The sequence below is a fragment of the Nicotiana tomentosiformis genome, chromosome 11 (assembly GCF_000390325.3).
Source record: "Nicotiana tomentosiformis chromosome 11, ASM39032v3, whole genome shotgun sequence".
Lineage (NCBI taxonomy): Eukaryota > Viridiplantae > Streptophyta > Magnoliopsida > Solanales > Solanaceae > Nicotiana > Nicotiana tomentosiformis.
In genome coordinates, this window is record NC_090822.1 from 103,368,911 (window position 1) to 103,388,012 (window position 19,102).

At 37.1% G+C, this 19,102-nt stretch overlaps 1 protein-coding gene across 1 annotated transcript in view; it reads left to right on the forward strand.

Annotated features, from left to right (window-relative positions):
- Positions 1-1,150: 1,150 nt before the first annotated feature.
- LOC104119602 (DNA polymerase epsilon catalytic subunit A) overlaps positions 1,151-19,102 on the forward strand; it is a 47,800-nt gene continuing 29,848 nt past the window's right edge. The window contains exons 1-24 of the mRNA XM_009631154.4: positions 1,151-1,458; positions 1,557-1,622; positions 1,794-1,853; positions 1,976-2,071; positions 4,651-4,811; positions 5,014-5,102; positions 5,220-5,437; positions 5,783-5,869; positions 5,959-6,093; positions 6,697-6,819; positions 7,367-7,450; positions 8,336-8,500; positions 8,717-8,893; positions 14,445-14,558; positions 14,855-14,959; positions 15,953-16,071; positions 16,159-16,300; positions 16,385-16,479; positions 16,608-16,713; positions 16,818-16,897; positions 17,002-17,178; positions 17,378-17,465; positions 17,615-17,695; positions 17,889-18,032. Coding sequence (XP_009629449.1) covers positions 1,291-1,458; positions 1,557-1,622; positions 1,794-1,853; positions 1,976-2,071; positions 4,651-4,811; positions 5,014-5,102; positions 5,220-5,437; positions 5,783-5,869; positions 5,959-6,093; positions 6,697-6,819; positions 7,367-7,450; positions 8,336-8,500; positions 8,717-8,893; positions 14,445-14,558; positions 14,855-14,959; positions 15,953-16,071; positions 16,159-16,300; positions 16,385-16,479; positions 16,608-16,713; positions 16,818-16,897; positions 17,002-17,178; positions 17,378-17,465; positions 17,615-17,695; positions 17,889-18,032 — 2,880 coding nt within the window. The 5' untranslated portion in view covers positions 1,151-1,290. The remainder of the gene's footprint in view (positions 1,459-1,556; positions 1,623-1,793; positions 1,854-1,975; positions 2,072-4,650; positions 4,812-5,013; positions 5,103-5,219; positions 5,438-5,782; positions 5,870-5,958; positions 6,094-6,696; positions 6,820-7,366; positions 7,451-8,335; positions 8,501-8,716; positions 8,894-14,444; positions 14,559-14,854; positions 14,960-15,952; positions 16,072-16,158; positions 16,301-16,384; positions 16,480-16,607; positions 16,714-16,817; positions 16,898-17,001; positions 17,179-17,377; positions 17,466-17,614; positions 17,696-17,888; positions 18,033-19,102) is intronic.

The following is a 19,102-nucleotide window of genomic DNA, read 5'->3' on the forward strand; positions in this document are numbered from 1 at the left end:
ATAAGCAGGTGACAAAATTTTAAGACTACCCCTTATGGTGTCAGATATTTGCAAGTTTCTGTACGAGAGTCGGACACTATAAATTGCATAGTATAACTACTTTTTGACTATATTTAAAAGTTAGCCATAGTTTAAATTTAGCAAATACATACATTCTTATCTTTTATAACGAGAATGAGGTAGCCAACTATCTCACGACCTCTCAATTTGACGTTCTCCTTTATGTTCTTATTCATTATTATATGATCAAAGACACGCGTTAAGTTTCTTGAGATACAATAAATTTGTTAATCTCACTAGTCCCAACTTAACGATCAACTTTTGTTCTTAACTAATTATTACATGATCAAAGTCAAATGACTTCGGAGCATGTAATTGATGAGTATAATCCAAGTTTTTTTTTTGACAAAAGCATTTATAATTAAATAATACAAAAATTATGACGACCAGCAACCAAAAAATCTTTCTTCCAATATGTTTTCTGACGGATATTTGTCAAATATATCAAATATTTGCCATAGAATAATCATATGCTCCAGTAGATAAACATAAATACCGATATTGCTCGCTGGACAACTCATGGTACTCAAAAAATCCAACTTTTCTAGGACTAAATGTTGGAGTTATGTCGGACTTCGGATGTTCCGACGGTTAATCGTCATTAACTTAAATTTTGTCGAATTTTTTTGAATGTCAGAATTATTAAGCAGTAGGAAATATTTGGTGGAAACTTCTATGGCCTGTGACCAATTTTTTTTTTTTGCAACACATTTTTTTTATGGGTACTTTCCGACCAACAATTCATCAGTTTTCTTTATTTTTCTACGATCTTCTGGCATATTTGTCGGTTGATGATTTGTGTACTCTCAAGTCAAATAGTATCCGTCTTAAATACTTTGATCCATATACTAAAAATTTATATATTCTTATTTTACATTCAATCCCGTATAAAAATATCAATTAGCACATGTATAACGAAACAAGGAGGTAGAAAATTGTATGATAGGTCTGTAGCCAAAGTGAGCCAAACCCAAATGGTTTAAAGTAGAATTCACTCATAAAGAAGACCGTGGGCAACATTGTCATTTCAGAGCTAAATAAAATAATAGAAAAAAGAAAGCGCGGGAAAGAGAGTCACCCCCCACTCCCTTTGCTCCCTCTTTTCAGTGGAATTTCAGACCCTAACATACTCAAATAAAAAAACCAAACTCTATCTCCAACTTCCGATTTCAATCCCTTCCCCAGCTCAATAACTATACTTTACTCGCCGGCGTTCACATCGGAAAAAGGATGAACGGCGGTGGAGATAACCGGCGCCAGGACTGGCGAGACACCACGAGGATTTCAAAGAAGCAGAAACTCATCCTTAACTCCGAAGAACAACTCGAATCCAAGCTCGGATTCGATGTTTTCACCGAAGGAGATAAACGACTCGGCTGGCTTCTCACTCTGGCCTCTGTACTACTACACCTCAAATTTTACCTCTTTTTTTGTGTGGAAATTTTAATGAATAAATGAATTTTAATTCTTTTATGTTTTCTGGTTCAATTTTGTAGTCGTCGTGGGAGGATCAGGAGACTCGCAAAGTGTACAGTTGCGTCGATCTTTATTTCGTTTGTCAGGTAAAAATTATACTGTGATGTTGTTGCTTATTTATGTGAAAAAAAGAAAATGTTATTTTTTGTGAGTTATTGATAGAATATTCTTACTATGGTGTTTGTTTATTGATTCGAGAAAGGAAAAAATGAATTGTTAATCTCTGTGGGTTTTTATGTGGGAATTTTTGATTGAAGGATGGTTCAACATTCAAAGCGAAGTATAAATTCAGGCCATACTTTTACGTGGCAACAAAGGTCAGTGATTTTTCTTTTGAAATGATTTAGCTTTCTATTCTCAAAGAGTGGAAGGAGCTCCTTTTTTTTTTTTCTGGTGCAAATTTCATATTTTTGTTGATTGTTGTGCTTTTGTTTGACAGGATAAAATGGAAATGGATGTCGAGGCATATTTGAGAAGGCGATATGAATCTCAAATTGCAGACATTGAAATTTTAGAGAAAGAGGATCTTGATCTTGTAAGTCTCTCAACATCAAAGTTAGGATTTGCTTTTCTCACGAGTGCTCTCACTTTCAACAGTTCCATGTTGATGGAGTGTAGAGTGCATATGAGTGGGATCCCACCACCCCACCTCCCCCACAAAATAAAAAGATCTATTGGATGGGTAAAGTGCGCCCAGAAATGCAGCTGGCCGATAACTTGATTTTGCATTCTATCACTTCCCATTTCTTGTTACTAAAATATTTTGTCAGTGGAGTCATCATTGTTTGAATGCTATGCACTAGAGAAAATAGGTCACATGTCTTGTCACGACGTGGCAAACTGGAGTCTGGAGATGTATATAGATTTTGGGGAACTGGAACCACAGAAAAAATGCGGTGTTTTATGTTGTTATGTGTTTAAGCTTGTAAAACATGCTCAAACTGTTGAACTTTTTGAGCTCATTACACAATTGTATGCAGTCCCCCTTGTAATTATCTCACAGGCTACAGCACATTCTTGCTGCTGAAATCGATATAGAACCTTTAACAATAAAAAAACATGCTCAAACTATTAGACTTGAATGATGCTGATATAATTTTATCAAGCTATATTTAGGTTTTTTTTGAACTTTGAAAATTGTTGGATATTTTGGTGTTTATTCATAAGTCGTAACTAACACTGTTAGAAAATCATTTACCCCCTCCACCCTCCATTTGGTATTTCCTTTCGGATTTACTAGGTAAGAGGAAACAGCTTAACAAGTAATTTAATGAAACCATTTACCTTGTCTATGGTGAAATAAGCATGAGAAATAACTTATTACACTGTATGGAAAGAAAGAAATAAGAGGTGTTTTGAAGGCAAGAAGGAGCAGCTGCAGTCTGTGGAATATCGTTGTTTGCATTATTTGTACTACTGGAAAGATGAAAATGTTGTAGTGAATTTACATAACATGCTGGACATGCTAAACTGCTTAGGATTTTAATGTTTTTAAGCCAGCACTATCTCTGTATTTACACAGGTTGATACTGTTTTAATAAAATCTTCACCTTATCCTCAAAAGAAAACACTAAAAAGGAACTTATATTCTAGCTTTCCCTACTTTCTTTTTATTTAATGAAAGAAAGGTGGTGGCATTGATTCTTCTACCACAAAAAAAGAAGAGTGTACAAGGGGCAATTGCTTGGAGATGTATATATATTTTGATCACCATGGTGTCTAGGCCAGCTTGCACACACCTGGACTAATTCCATGGGATACTTATTACCTCCCACCAACATAGGTCGCCGGGTAACTCTGTCCACCAAGGCTTGAACAAATTGGAAGAAATTACCTAGTGTGTTTGCCTTTGTTGGGATTTGAACCCGAGACTTCATGGTACTCAATCCACTTCATTGGCCACACCATTGGATGCAACTGCATGGAGATGTATATAAGTTGTCTTTGAACTGTTAATGAACTTAATTTAACTTTTATCCCATATATTAGTGTGCTTCCTTTTCAAGAAAGCTCGAAACACATAGCAATTCCTACATTTTTGAGCTGTTGAGATTTTGTAGGAGGTTTAGAGCCTGTTTGGCCAAGCTTCTCGGAGGCCAAAAGTACTTTTTTTTGGTCAAAAAAGTACTTTTTGAAAGATGGTGTTTGGCCAAAATGAAAAAATACTTTTGGCAGCAGCAGAAGCAGTTTTTCTGCTGTTGGGGAGAAGGTACAAATTCTAGCTTCTTACAAGAAGCAGAAGTAGTTAGGCCAGTCAAGAATTCACATAGCCAGAAGTTGAAAGTAGCCAAAATGAGTATGTTGAGATGGATGTGCGGGCATACTAGACTGGATGAGATTAGGAATGAAGATATTCGGGAGAGAGTGGGCGTGGCTCCCATGGACGACAAGATGCGGGAAGCGAGGCTTGGATGGTTCAGGCACGTGCGGAGAAGAAGCTTAGATGCGCCGGTTAGGAGTTGTTCGCGGTTGGCCTTGGCAGGTACGAGAAGAGGTAGAGGGCGGCCTAAGAAGTATTGGGGCGAGGTGATCAGGCATGACATGACGCGACTTCAAATTTCCGAGGACATGGCTCTTGACAGGAACGTTTGGAGGTCGAGCATTAGGGTTGTAGGCTAGGGGCTAGTCTAGCGTTTTTCCTCTTTGTACTGGATAGTCTGATAGAGTTTTATCTAAGACGGCTAGTATTGTGTTATTGCTTACAAGCTCAACATTTCTCCATGGATTACAAATGTATAAAATTTAGAGTTGTCTAATCTCAAGGAAACTTTAAATAGCTGGATAGTTTCTTAATATGGTTCAGTAAACAGGGAAAGTAGGTCGGCATATGGCTCAAGTAAGAAGTAGATCTAGAGTGAATTGCACTTGCAAGGTCTGTGTATCTGCGTTGTATTGCTCCAGGCATAGTAAAAATGTTAAATGGCACATCGCGAGGACAGGTTAAACAACCTGGTTTAGTATTGATCCTGTGGTGAAAAAATTTCTAGCTATTGGCACTTCTACATTGTTGTTAAAATTTTCGGAATCTGTTTACTGTTTGTTCTGGTTCAACCTACACTATTTATTTTTTATGCCTTCAGTATCTCTTCTGATGATTTTTTTGTCTTTTTTCAGAAAAACCATCTATCTGGCCTACACAGATCGTATTTAAAAATATCATTTGATACTGTCCAACAGTTGATGCACGTGAAGAGGGATCTAACACATATTGTTGAGAGAAACCAAACGAAGTTTGATACCATAGAAGCATATGAATCTATACTGACAGGAAAAAGGTACTTTCTGATATTCTGAAATAATATCTATTAGCCATAAATATACATTCGTTAAATACATAACGAAGTTCACATACCATTTGAATGATTATCAGTTGTTTTCAAAAGTTTTACATTTCCTTATTAATTGATACCAATCATTTCATTTACGTTTTATTATGGTGGTACGTCAATCTTGAGGTGATTGTTTCCTGACATGCAGCAAGCAGCGAAGTCAAGATTTTATAGATTATATCACTGATCTACGTGAATATGATGTCCCGTACCATGTTCGCTATGCTATTGACAATGGTGATGTCCTTTCCAATGTTGTACATTTTTCTGAAGTCTCTTGGTCAACCCTTTTGTAATTTTTGGATTAACTGTTTTATGTGCTCTGATGTTAACGTTGAGATTTACATTTATTAGATGTTAGATGTGGCCAGTGGTACGATGTTAGTGTATCTAGTTCTGGGGTTATGTTAGAGAAGAGGACGGATCTCTTGCAGCGAGCTGAAGTTCATGTCTGTGCCTTTGATATTGAAACAACGAAGCTTCCTCTTAAGTTTCCTGATGCCGAATATGATTCCGTAATGATGATCTCATACATGGTTGATGGCCAAGGCTATCTCATTATTAACAGAGAGGTGCTCATTCTGTACTGCGTTTATGTAAACTTACATTTATTTTCTAATCCGAACTGAGTTTTGTGGATTTTGTTTTCCTACCCATTATAAGAATCTGAGAAGTTACTAGTGATAGGTTTCATGATCTACATGATTTCTTCAGGTCTTCTTCACTGTGTTTGTCCATTTAGGGTCTTAGCATAGATTATATAGCTGGTTGTTGTTAGTGGGACTCCTCCCTGGAGCGGCTCCCTAAGTAATATGTCTAAAAGAAATATGCTTATTTATTTTGGATAAGTAAATTGATGCAATTATAACCTATTTGTTCTGATACCTTAAAAAGAACTAGTTCTTCTGAATTTCCAGTGTGTTGCGGAAGATATAGAGGATATAGAGTATACCCCAAAACCAGAGTATGAAGGGCACTTTAAAGTAACAAATGTGAAAAATGAGGTAATGGCTTTTCCTGCAACTTTGTACAATGTATATCTTTGCGATTGAGAATCACAATTCCACTCTTGTACAACATTATTTTGTCACAGGAAGGGCTCCTTAGACACTGGTTTGCACATATGCAAGTGGTGAAACCCGGCATCTATGTAACATATAATGGTGACTTCTTTGATTGGCCATTTTTGGAGACAAGAGCAACTCATTATGGCTTGAGTATGAAGGATGTATGTAGCTCCTTACTCTTAGACTGTTTTATGTTAGTTCTCTCGAGTAATTTATCTTTGAGCATTTTTCTCTCTTTTCCTTTTTTATGAATGGTTCTCTGGAATGATGCTACTTTGTTATTTTTATTCCTGTCAATATCTAAATAATATAACTGTTAATAAAGTCTAAGAAAATTTTCCCGAAGCACCTAATTGATTATCTAATTGAATATCTAACATTGCTCTCTGTCCCATATCAACTTCACAATAATATAATTTGTCTGTGTCTAGGGGCAAAGATATATGACTTGTTTCCTTTTCTAAGGCATTAGACAAGTACCTTTTGGCTCAGTATACCAATGCTGCCAAAAAATCTTTTGTTTTCTGATTTTTCTCTGAAATCTTGCAGCTTATTGCTGTAATTCCAACAATCATGTAGTTCATAAAGGTTGCAGGTTCTTGTTGTGTTATGTTGTTGAGAATAACTTGTAAAATCGTCATTTTCGAAATTAGTATTATTTTCGTTTCTTTGCTTTTATGTTTTGTGGTTTCTTATTTCTGGCTGACACCCATGATACACACAAATTCTTTTTAATTTATCACTGCACCTCTTTTGAGCTGCAGGAGCTTGGATTTTCTTGTGACAAGAATCAAGGGGAATGCCGTGCTAAATTTGCTTGCCATCTGGATTGTTTTGCTTGGGTCAAACGTGATAGTTATCTTCCTCAAGGAAGTCAGGGTCTGAAGGTGTATTTCATAACTTCTTTTGGTATTTTTATTGCTTATACTCTCTTATTCTTCTTTTTCCCAGATTCCTTGTGATTTTACCTTTTACTGAAGATTTCATGTATTCCAGTAGGATCTTTCTTGTCTTCACACTAGTTCTCTGCTTTTTTTAGGGCTGCTGGTTGATAAAGTAATACTAAACTTTTATATTTTCCGTGAAATTCCACATATTGTTTGCCTAAAGAGCTCAAATCTGCTGAAAGTATTTCTCTTCTTTCATTATCTGCTTAGCTACGCTTGAAATTTATATGCTTGGAAAGATTCACTTTGGGCTGGAAGGTGGTTATTCCCTCTATAATCAGATTACATATCTTTTTGCTTCTTCAGAATTACATAGTTTCCTACAGTACTTTTGAGGATAATTTTTTGGAAATCCGAAGAAACCGGTTCATTTTCTTTTGCTCATGAAATTCCAGCATATTTGGATAAACTTTCATATCTGTAACTATATCTGACTCGGCATTGTGATCTCCGATGTAACTATTGCCATATTCCACTTCTAGCTCAGGCTGTTACGAAGGCCAAGTTGGGTTACGATCCTCTAGAAGTTAATCCTGAGGATATGGTTCGCTTTGCAATGGAAAAACCGCAGGTATGAGCTACTTAAAATTGGTTTGTCTTAATAAGTTAACTTAAACGATGATCTTTTGCTATAAAAGTGTTAAGACTTGTGATTAATATACAGACCCGAGCTCCTGCTTGACAATTTTATGATGGAAAATATATGTGTATAGCTTCAATTATATATGGATTTCACAATCTTCATCAAATGTTCATTTGACTATACCAGTTGCCCGACCGGATCCAAGACTTGTGTATTAGCTTTAGCTTGCGAGTCCATTTAGTTTTCTTGCTGCATAAATGCATGCCTTTGAACTTTTCTCTAGTCCAAAGACTGCTCACTGTTAAAAGGGATGTTTATTTACTTCCTAGTCATCACTGTTACTTTGTAATTTCTGCCCCATTTTGCACATTTCATGCTAGAATTTAAGGATTAATTTCTCTGGTTGCATGTGGTAGATAAATTACCCTCTCTGATTTGAGGGTTGTGATCCATTTGTCTTCTCTCAACAGCATTTTGGAATTCTTACAAATGTTTTCATTAGCTTCGTCAGCACTCTTTCAGTACCGCTATTAAGATGCATAGCCAGAATATATGAAGAATTGACCTTAGTAGATTCCTCGTATGAACTTCTGTTAGGCATTGCCAATTCTTTTGGAGTATTCATCCATGGAATTAGCGTCCAAGTGTAGAGCTCATTCCACAATTGTGCTTGTGTAACCCTGATTTCCATTCTGGCTAATACTATTTCTTCCCCTCAAACAACTGTGATTTGCGAGAAATATATGAGTGCTTAATCTGGTAAAGGAGAAACATATAGAGAAGTGGAGTACATTCGTCGTCTTTTGCACTTCATTTACTGGAGGACGTACAGTCTAGATAACCTAACTCTTGTTTGTTATAATGGTTTTGCAGATGATGGCTTCATATTCTGTTTCAGATGCTGTTTCAACTTACTACTTGTATATGACTTATGTTCATCCCTTCATTTTCTCCCTTGCAACCATAATACCTATGCCGCCAGATGAAGTCTTACGCAAAGGAAGTGGGACTTTGTGTGAAATGCTTCTTATGGTCCAGGTAGGTGGCCTTTTGAAGCCTTTTCCTGATTTCTTTTCTGGTTCTCTGTTAGTTCCTTGTTTATGATTTTTAGTTTCATGGTTGGTGCCTCTTCAGTGTTTGAATTCATTTGACTTAGAAAAGAGGACAAAGAAAATCCCCACTCATGCATTCCGCTTTTCATCTGCATGGTAACTGCCTTATTTTGTTTTTTTTCTGCATTTCTCGTTCGTGCAGGCTTATAAGGCAAATGTTATCTGTCCAAACAAGCACCAGTCTGATCCAGAGAAGTTTTATGGTAGTCAACTCCTTGAGAGTGAGACTTATATTGGTGGTCATGTGGAATGCCTAGAAAGTGGTGTATTCAGATCTGACCTTCCAACTAGTTTTAAGCTCGACCCGTCTGCCTATGAGGTAAACCATGTTGTAAAGATTTCTCTTCCTCCAGATTAGACAAATTTATGCCACTACTACTTTATGACTTATTCTACTAGCTACTATATTTTTTCACCATTTTAAACTATTACTATAATCACTTCTTTTACTAATATAACAATCTATGTAAGCTTTCTTTTTTCTGTTAATCCTCCACGGATTTTGAAGTAGGTAATCTATTTCGGGACAAAGGAATAGAGGAGTTGTTCCTCCTCAAACCATCTACTCCTAGTTGATAATACTATAAACTTTTTGGCACTAAGCATGAAGCCTTGGCTGAATACATGGATGTCCGTTGATTATATTTTCATGAATATTGACTTTGAAGGGAATAGTATATTTGCTCTCCAACTGCCTTTTGACAAACGTAACAAAATATCATAATGAGGTGAATATATTTCCATCTAGTCTAGCAGATTACTACTCTATGTTAAAGATGAACTAACATTAGCTTGGACACTGTTGCCTGGGTTGTTTCTTTGAAGAAAATGTCTTTGTTGAGCTTTACTGTTAACGAAGATAAGCATACAAACTTTAAGATAATGCTTACAGTAGTCTAAGTTATCGTTTTTTAAGATTAAGATATATGAATCTGAATACATATCATATTGTCTCTAAAATCTAAACACGACATAATTAAGAATCTTTGTTTCTCACCATATGAATGTGTATATTTATCTTTAAGCAAAATACATAAGTAGCCACTTGAATTATATGCCAAATCCCTGTTACACACTTTCTGAGGACCAATATCACCTTACACACAACCTTTCAAAATTATATCTAGTACACACTACTTTTTTCTTGATTCGTTTTTGTTTGGAGATTGCATCCACGTGCCAATCAGAATGTGACACGTGTCATAACTCATAACTCATTTGTAAATAAATAGTACTCCTTATATTTAAAATAAACCTTAATTGATTAAATTAAAAAAAATATTATGTCATCTTCCCCAAGCACTCCCCTCCCCCCTCTTCGCATATGCTTTCTCTTTGGCCATGGAGCTCAGAAGAGGAGAGCAATATCATCTACCATCTATCGAGAATAATACATGGAGCTCATAAGAGAAGACCAAAATCAAGGGCAACAAACAAAGCCAAGAATGCCATCATTATTATCACTGCAACAACGTTTTCAGATCCGAGAATGAAAGAGATGAATATTGAAATTGCAACTTCTCCTTCCTCCATTTTCCTCCTCCATTTTCAGATCTTATACTACGACCAAACAAAGCAAATCAAAGTTAATTTTTGGTTTCCATGAATTAAAGAACTCCATTGTGAAAAAATCTCTAATCTTCTCTTATAATTTTATTCATTCTCATGAAATACGAAAAACTATTCCTTTTTAATTATGTAATGATTGGATGTTTTGGTGCATTTTAATGGTAGAAAAATAAGTAAGACAAGTTTGGAAGGTCAAGAGACGACCGAGGGTTTAATTTCTGTTATTCTCATAAAAGAGCACCTTGTTTAAATTCTTTATCATGGGTTTTGATGGATTTTTTAAAGCTATAGGGGGAAGAGATGAAACAGAGGGGAATTTGGGGAAGACAAGTGAGGAAATGGTGGGTTGGGGGTGGTGGGGCTGGTAGTTTTGGGAAGGCGGAAGGTATTTTCATTTGAAAAAAGGGAAAATTAAGGAAAATGTTATTACTTTGACACGTAGCACTAAGAGCCCGTTTGGACATAATAATTTTTTCCCTTTTTTCCAAAAAAAAATTACTTTTTTTCGAAATCAACGTTTGTTCATAAAATTTCCAATTTTCACTTGAAGATGCATTTTGGAAATTTTCGAAAATTTGAAAAACTCCAAAAAGCTGTTTTTCAAAATTTTCACTCAAATCACTCGCAAAATTTCAAAAACAACCCAAAATTATATTCATGTCCAAACACAACTGTATGATGAAGTGCTGAAAAAAAGTTGTGTTTGATGAAGTGCTGAAAAAAGTTGTGTTTGATGAAGTATGCTCCAACGGCAGTGGTGGTAGTGGTTGGTGGAGGTGCCCGATAGTGGTGGTTGTGAAATGGTGGTTGGTGGCGGTTGTGTGGTGATGGTGCAGTGGCGTCTGGTGGTGGCACTGCGCTGGTAGTAGACAGAGTGCTAATAAAAGATCACCTTGGCAGGAATTTTTAAGTAAAAAACGTTTTTTTACTATATACAGATTTCTAAGATAGAGTAGATGGGTGGTGAAACGGCTATGAAGGCACATGTACACCTTCATTCCTCATTGCGAATTAGCTTGAAAATGCTAAAAAAGGGATATTAGGAATGGAATAAGGATGTCTTTGGGAGGGTAGAGCTGAAAGTGAGGGAGCTGTGGGAGGTGGAAAGAGTGGAAAGGGTGAGGGAGCTTGAGTAAAGGGAAAGGGAAAGGGAAAAGGGAAAGGGAGAGGAATGAGGAAGTTACGGGAGAGCTAGCTTTGGTAGCAGCAACGTAAGAGACTAGTTGAGGCAGATATTGAGGGCATTTCAGTCAAAGGAGGAGGATTCTATTACTAAATTAAGTCATAGGGTAGCGGTTGTAAATAAAAGAAGGAATCTTATAGAGTCCTTATAAGTGGATGGGGTGGTTTTTGACGGAGAGGAGAAGGTAAAAGGGACATCAATGGCATTTTTAATGTTTGTATATGGAGTAAGTGAGTTGGAGACTTAAATTGAGGGGATTATGTTCAACCAAATAGGCGAGGGGAAGAGAGAGTGGTTAGAAAGGGCCAGAGTTGTGAAAAGCGCTCGCTTCAGCGCTTAAAGCGTGAAGCGAAGCGAAGCGGGAACTTGGTCGCTTCTATGTTGTGAAGCGTAGCAGGTGTTATAAAGCGTTCGCTTCTGCCAAAAAAGCGAGAAGCGAGCGCTTCGATATATTAAGATGCTGCCAACAATTAAAAATTAAAAAAGCTCTCTTTTTTCAAAACATATCGAGCATCAGAAAAGAACAGACGATTAGGGTTCCCATTTTCTGCACTTTTAAAGTTCAAGTTCATCATGTTCAAGCCCAGGTATGTGATTTCTTCTTCCTCCTCCTCCCCCTTCTTCTTCTTCTTCTTCTTTTTCTTTTTCTTTCACTGTTTCAGTCTCAAAATAGCAGCGAAATGCTGCCAAAATTTTCCCCCCCTCCAGTTCTTCTTTTTCTCATTCTCTTCTTCTTCTTCTTTTTCTTTCACTGTTTCAGTCTTAAATTGCAGCGAAATGCTGCCCAATTTTTTTCGTTTCAGTTGTTGCCATTTTTTTGCTTACAGTTACATAGGTTGTCTATGCAGTATTTATTTTAATATTTTTTTTTAAAATTCCGCTTCACTTCAAAAAAGCGAGTGCTTCGCTTCTCGCTTCTCGCTTTAAGCGAAAAGGGGCTTGTCGCTTTTCCTCGCTTCACGCTCTTCACAACACTGGAAAGGGCTTTTGAGGAAGATGAGGTGAGGGGAAAGGCGGATAGCTGTGCACGAGACAAGTCTTCGGGGCATGATGGTTTTACATTTGCTCTCTAGTTTCTTCCACAATGCTGGAGCACAATTAAGGAGGAGGTGCTAGAGACTATTGCTGCATTCCAAGAACTAGGACAATTCGAGAGAAAACATCAATGTAACCTTTTTCGGGCGTCAACATCACCCTTCTTGTTAGTGCTCCTTAGAATGTGAATTGTTAATCTGTTAGAATATTAGAGGTAGTGTTAACTGTTTGTCCCCGATCAGTTAAATATAAAATGTTGTTTGATGGAGCAGTATAGAGAGAGGAAGAAAGATTTACATATGGTATTCATCGACTTAGAGAATGCTTACGAGTAAGTACCGATGAAGGTGTTGCAGAGATGTTTGGAGGTTAGAGGTGTTCCTGTTGCATACATTAGGGCTATTAACGACATGTATGATGGTGCTAAGACTCGGGTGAGAACAATGGGAGGGGACTTGGAACACTTCCCGGTTGTGATGGGGTTGCATCAGGGGTCAGCCCTCAACCCATTTTTGTTTGGCCTAGCGATCGATGCGCTGACGCGTCACATTCAAGGGGAGGTGCCGTGGTGCATGTTATTTGCTGATGACATTGTATTGATTGACAAGACGCGATGTGGTGTTAACGAGAGGTTAGAGATTTGGAGATAGTCTCTTGAGTCTAAAGGTTTCAAGTTGAGCATGACCAAAACAGAATACTTAGAGTGCAAGTTCAGTGGCGCGACTAAGGAAGTGGACGAAGACGTGAGGCTTGATTCACAAGTCATCCCTATGAGAGAAAGTTTCAAGTACCTTGGTTCTCTTATATAAGGGAATGGATAGATCGACGAAGATGTCACACACCGTATTGGGGCGGGATGGATAAAATGGAGGCTCGCTTCCGGTGTTTTGTGTGATAAGAATGTGCCACAAAAACTTAAAGGTAAGTTCCATAGAGCGGTAGTCAGATCGACTATGATGTATGGGGTGGAGTGTTGGCCAGTCAAGAACTCCCATGTTCAGAAGATGAAGGTGACTGAAATGATATGTTGAGATGGATGCGCGGGCATACCGGGTTAAATAAAGAAGTGAACTTATCCGGGACAAGGTGGGTGTGGCCCTTGTGGAGGACAAGATGCGGGAGGCGAGACTTAGATGGTTCGGGCAGAGAAGAGGTGATTAGGCGAGATATGGCGTTGCTCCAGTTTATTGAGGATATGACCATGAATAGGAAGGTGTGGAGGTTGAGAATAAAGGTAAAGGGTTAGGTAGCCGAGTGTTGTCCTTGTTTGTGACAGTAGCTTTGATACACCACTTAGTGTCTTTCGTGTATTTTCGTATCCCTAGACTTCTGTTACTACTTGTTGTCTTTGTTTCGGTTGTCAGATCGGTTTGCTTATTATTGCCCCTCCCCTTTTCCCTTCCTGAGCCGGGGGTTTACCGAAAACAACCTCTCTGCCTTCTTAAAGGCAGGGGTAAGGTCTGCGTACACTGTACCCTCCCCAGACCCCACTTGTGGGATTACACTGGGTATGTTGTCTCTCACCCTTACAAATTATTTGATATAGAACCTTATAATGAGTACATCTAATAAGTTCGTTTCGTCCCAATTTTTATGTTCTTGGTTGCCTTTCATGGAGCTCAGCAGTTTAATGTTTTTGTGAAGTATTAGATTTGAGTTTGATGGTTAGTTGTGAAAATGTATAAAGGCTATAAAGATGTCAGATGGAATGCGAGTACATGTTAATTTTACTATTTTGAATCACAAATTTTGTCATTTAAATGACCAAGCGTATGACCTTGCTTAAATGACAATTTTATTTTTCCATCTCAAAAAAAGAATTCTTGTCATAGGCTTGGGAATAGACTAAAGCACAAATGCAGGGTAGCGAGTCAGACAGAGAGTACAATAGATATCTCATAATTCATTATCAACTACTCATGAGTTGGCTGTATTCTTGTTGTGTACACTAACTACATCCTATATTCTTTGAAGACTTGCCTTTTAAATTTTTGGTGTATATTGTAGTTAGCTTTTGATACTTCCGAGGGCTCTTCTATTCCATTGTACTAGTGACTAACATTAAGTTTCTCAACTTCTCCAGCTATTGATCAACAACCTTGATAGAGATCTGCAGTATGCCATTGTAGTTGAGGGGAAGATGGATTTGGAATCTGTCATAAATTATGATGAAGTGAAGAATTCCATCATGGAAAAGGTAATGCGACCTTCATTTTTTCATTTTCAATAGTTTTTGCTAAGTTGAGGCATTCAATCATCTTTATGTGTCTTTTATCTGCTGCATGAGAGATTTGACAAGTATTCTCCTGGCACCGAAGGCCATATCCGACATGAATGGGATTTGTTGTCTTGGAAGTTCCTGATTTCCTTTTTGTTTTCCTCTTATTGTGTAACTTAATAATCTGAGAAAACCCTTTAGATGTATGCTGAATCTTTATCTCCTCTCAGACCATTTTTTTTTTAATCATAACCGTCTTAACCATCTAAGTGCAGTTAATGAGATTGCGAGATAATCCTTTAACGGAAGAATGTCCCCTCATATATCATCTTGATGTCGCTGCAATGTATCCAAACATCATATTGACAAATAGGCTTCAGGTATGTCAGTTTTCATTTTCCATTTTGTGAAGAATGTTCTTCTCTGGCGTGTTAGTATACATGACTTTTGTTACTTTCTTTTGCCCATATTGAATGAATTTGTTTCCTGTTCTGAACAGCTTAGATAAGTTGGAAGTCTGTCTTTCAGTTTTAAATGGAGGAAATTGTGGGCCAACAAGTTATTTTTGTATGTGTATATTTTAGGCAGTATTGTCAAAAGCGAAAAGCTCTAAAAAGCGCTCCATGTCGATTGGGGTTTTAAGCGCAAAGCGCAGTTAAAGTGCGGGCTTTTGTAAAAGAAGGCGCAACTAAGGAAAAAATAAAAATATATATGTACTTCAAGAAAAAAGAACAAATTCACTCCTAATGTTTTCTTCAGCAACTAATACACTTATTTGCTGATAATATTTGTTGTTTAGTACCGCTCAGTTCAAGATAGAACTCATGGGCATTGAGGCGCACGCCTTAGTGGCTTGCCTACACTGAAGCGCAGCTTAAGCGAGGCAAAGCGCCCTCCTTGAGCTTTTCTGAGCTTCAGGGCTAAAACGCGCCTTAAATGAGCCTTTGACAGCGATGATTTTAGGAAATTGATAAGGTAAAAAGAATTCCCCGACCCCACACTGTGGGAATACACTGGGCTTGTTGTTGTTGTTGCTAAAGTAAAATGAATATGGACGAGGGTAAAGCACACTTAAATTTTTTCTCTTATTGAAAAGTATATGTTAAAATTTATTTTCTGGAGTGGATTAGAATGAAATATCTAATTCTTCTACTTCTATACCCTTCGTGTGGATTTTTTATAGCTGGCACCCAATCGGCACTCAAAACATCAAGTGCTGAACAGCTGGCACATACTGACTGTTACTTCTGTTTCCTCCCCTAATGGGTGAGGAACTTGATGTTGGGGGCATTGCATCTCTTTGTTGTGCATGTAGTGTGCATTTTATATTTGGTAACCATTTTAAATTAACTTTAGTTACTTGATTCCATCAGCCACCATCAATAGTTTCAGATGAGATATGCACTGCATGCGACTTTAATCGTCCTGGCAAAAAGTGTCTCCGGAAGCTTGAATGGGTTTGGCGTGGTGAAACGTACATGGCAAAGAGAAGGTAAACTTTTTAGTCATCTATTACAAAATAGGCAACTTTATATGGATTGCTACTGAAACTTGAAATTTTGTTTATACCAAATATCAGTGATTATTACCACATAAAGAGGCAGCTCGAGTCTGAACTTGTCGAAGTAGGAGATGGTCAACGATCAAAGTCTTTTCTTGATTTGCCTAAAGCAGATCAACAAGCAAAGCTGAAGGACCGCTTAAAGAAATACTGTCAAAAGGTAAGTGCTGAGTTTGGTGTGCGATCTTACTTTCACTTCCTTTTCTAGCACAATTGAATGGTCCATTTCTTTCTATTTTCTTAGGCATATAAAAGAGTCCTGGAAAAGCCGGTCACAGAACTTCGAGAAGCAGGGATCTGCATGCGAGAAAATCCTTTCTATGTTGACACCGTACGGAGGTAAGACCTGGTTATGTATCGTTTGTTCATCTATAGTATTTTGACTTGCTGTACTATGACACCATCAGTTTGGAATTTTTCAGCTGTTCCCAAGTTTTCTCATATGAATTTTTGTTTTCTATTAAAAGTTTCCGAGATAGGCGATATGAATACAAAGGGCTTAATAAAGCTTGGAAGGGTAAGCTGTCTGAAGCAAAGGCTAGTGGAAATTCCATAAAAATTCAAGAAGCACAGGTGCATTCATGTGTCTTTCTACTAGTTGAGCTCACTCTGGTTTTGATGAGTATAAATAATGTTATATATCACTAATCGATCTACATTTTCATTGATTTTCACAGGACATGGTAGTTCTATACGATTCATTGCAGCTGGCTCATAAATGCATTTTGAATTCCTTTTATGGTTATGTCATGCGAAAGTATGTTTATTTGCTATTTCTCAGCACACTGTCCTGTGCTGTTCTATGTAGCAATATATTTCTTCAGGCAATGTCACTACAAAGTTTCCTTTCCCCTTCTTCAGGGGTGCAAGGTGGTACTCAATGGAGATGGCTGGAGTTGTTACATATACGGGCGCAAAAATCATTCAGAATGCTCGGTTATTGGTTGAAAAAATTGGAAAACCCCTCGAATTAGACACAGATGGTATCTGGTGTGCATTACCAGGCTCTTTTCCTGAGAATTATACATTCAAGACAAAGTATGATTTAGTTCTTAAGATGCATTGTTTTTTCAAGTGTTATTACTATCACCCTTTCTTCTATTCTTGTAATCCGTGTGTATATATTTATTTTCGAAGATAAATTCTTTTTTGTAAAGGTATATCCTTTATATTAAGAATGGTAATTTTTCTCTGCTGTGATACTGGATATCATGATGATTATGGATATGTATTTCAGAGATCCCAAAAAGAAGGTGACGATCTCCTATCCTTGTGTTATGCTGAATGTTGATGTGGCAAGAAACAACACCAATGATCAGTACCAGGTTTGAGGGGACACTGGTCCTGTACTTTGCTTGTTTCACTTTCAGATGGTTCTTGCATGACTGTTATTATTTGTGTTGTAACCTTAAAGAAACTAGAAACATCGTTTTCTACTGTATAAAAGAAATTATTGTGTTCTTCCATATCTCAGACTCTGAAGGACCCCATCAATAAGACGTATACAACACACAGTGAATGCTCAATTGAGTTTGAAGTCGATGGACCATATAAGGTGAAGCACAAACACCTAGCACTTATCTTTAAACAAACTTCAGTGTTCATTTTGTCATCCCTTTTTGGAACGTTCTGCTGTTTAATAAGGCATGATAACTCACTAGAACATTAACTTACCAATTTCAAAAAAGAAAAAACTAAGGCATGATAACTATGTTGATCATCCTTCTAATTTGTTCTTCTGCAAGCAGGCAATGATTCTTCCTGCTTCCAAGGAAGAAGGTATTCTGATTAAGAAGCGCTATGCAGTTTTCAACGATGATGGTACACTTGCTGAGCTTAAAGGTTTTGAGATTAAACGTAGAGGTGAGCTAAAGCTCATCAAAGTTTTCCAGGTACTCTCTTCATTTGTTGAATACCCAACTTATCCTTTTCTTTCGAGTATAAGTTGTTATTTCCTCTCTTATATACTTTCTGAAATCGTTTTCTCAGTTATTGTGTCCATTCACTTGTCACCAATTGCTGTAAAAAAGAGAAAGCAACATCCAGCCTTCATGTTGTTTTAGTTTCTGATTCCAGCCGTTTCCTGATTCAGCATAGATTCCATTTTCTTTTGTTGTTATGTTGCAGCTGTCAGATTCTGAGACCCTTTAACATACATATATTTGAATCTGATAGATCTGTTCATCTAGAGCAATGTTAATTAGTTCGGTTTGCGGAATGATAAGGGGACAGCATTTACTCCTTATTTTAACATGTAGAATACTTGGAGTAGGCTTCTTTAAATGATACCACCAGGATATTTGAAGTAACTCATCTAAAATGTAGTTCTTTTTTTTTTTCTTTTTGAAATTCAGAGGAACTTTAAGATATAAAATGGGTCAGCAATCAATGCTCAGTGTTTGGGAAAATGGTGTAGTAATATGCAAATTATTAGGTTGTGACTTTCTCAGTTATTCTCTGGCAAAATATTTTCTAACAGTTGATGAGACAAATATCTAGGTAACTCAACTTGCTAATTTATGGAACCCCATACCAGAGTACTGTTTCTCAAAATGACTTTACGTATGCATTTGTAGGGGTAACATATGGTAATCTTGATTTTGAGTAGCTCATATTAAACTTTTTGACCATGGTCTATATCAACTGCCAATTGGTACAATGTGTACTGATGTACTACCGATGTAGTTCTTTCCGTAGTTGACTTATTTGTTATGGCAAATCTTGTGACGTCTTTTCTTGGGTTTTTCTTTTTTGGGCTCAAAATTAGGATTCAAAGGGACTTTAATTCCCTTCTTTTTTTATATAGAAGTCCTAGGTTATACCATGTTAGATAAATGAGTGACTTTAGATGTTGAGAAGAAAAGTAACAAAGAAAAACTAGTTAAAATCGATCTTTTCTACTGTGCTAAGAATTCATGTCTGCTGGTTGTTTACATCTAAAATCATGTGATTCTTTCACATT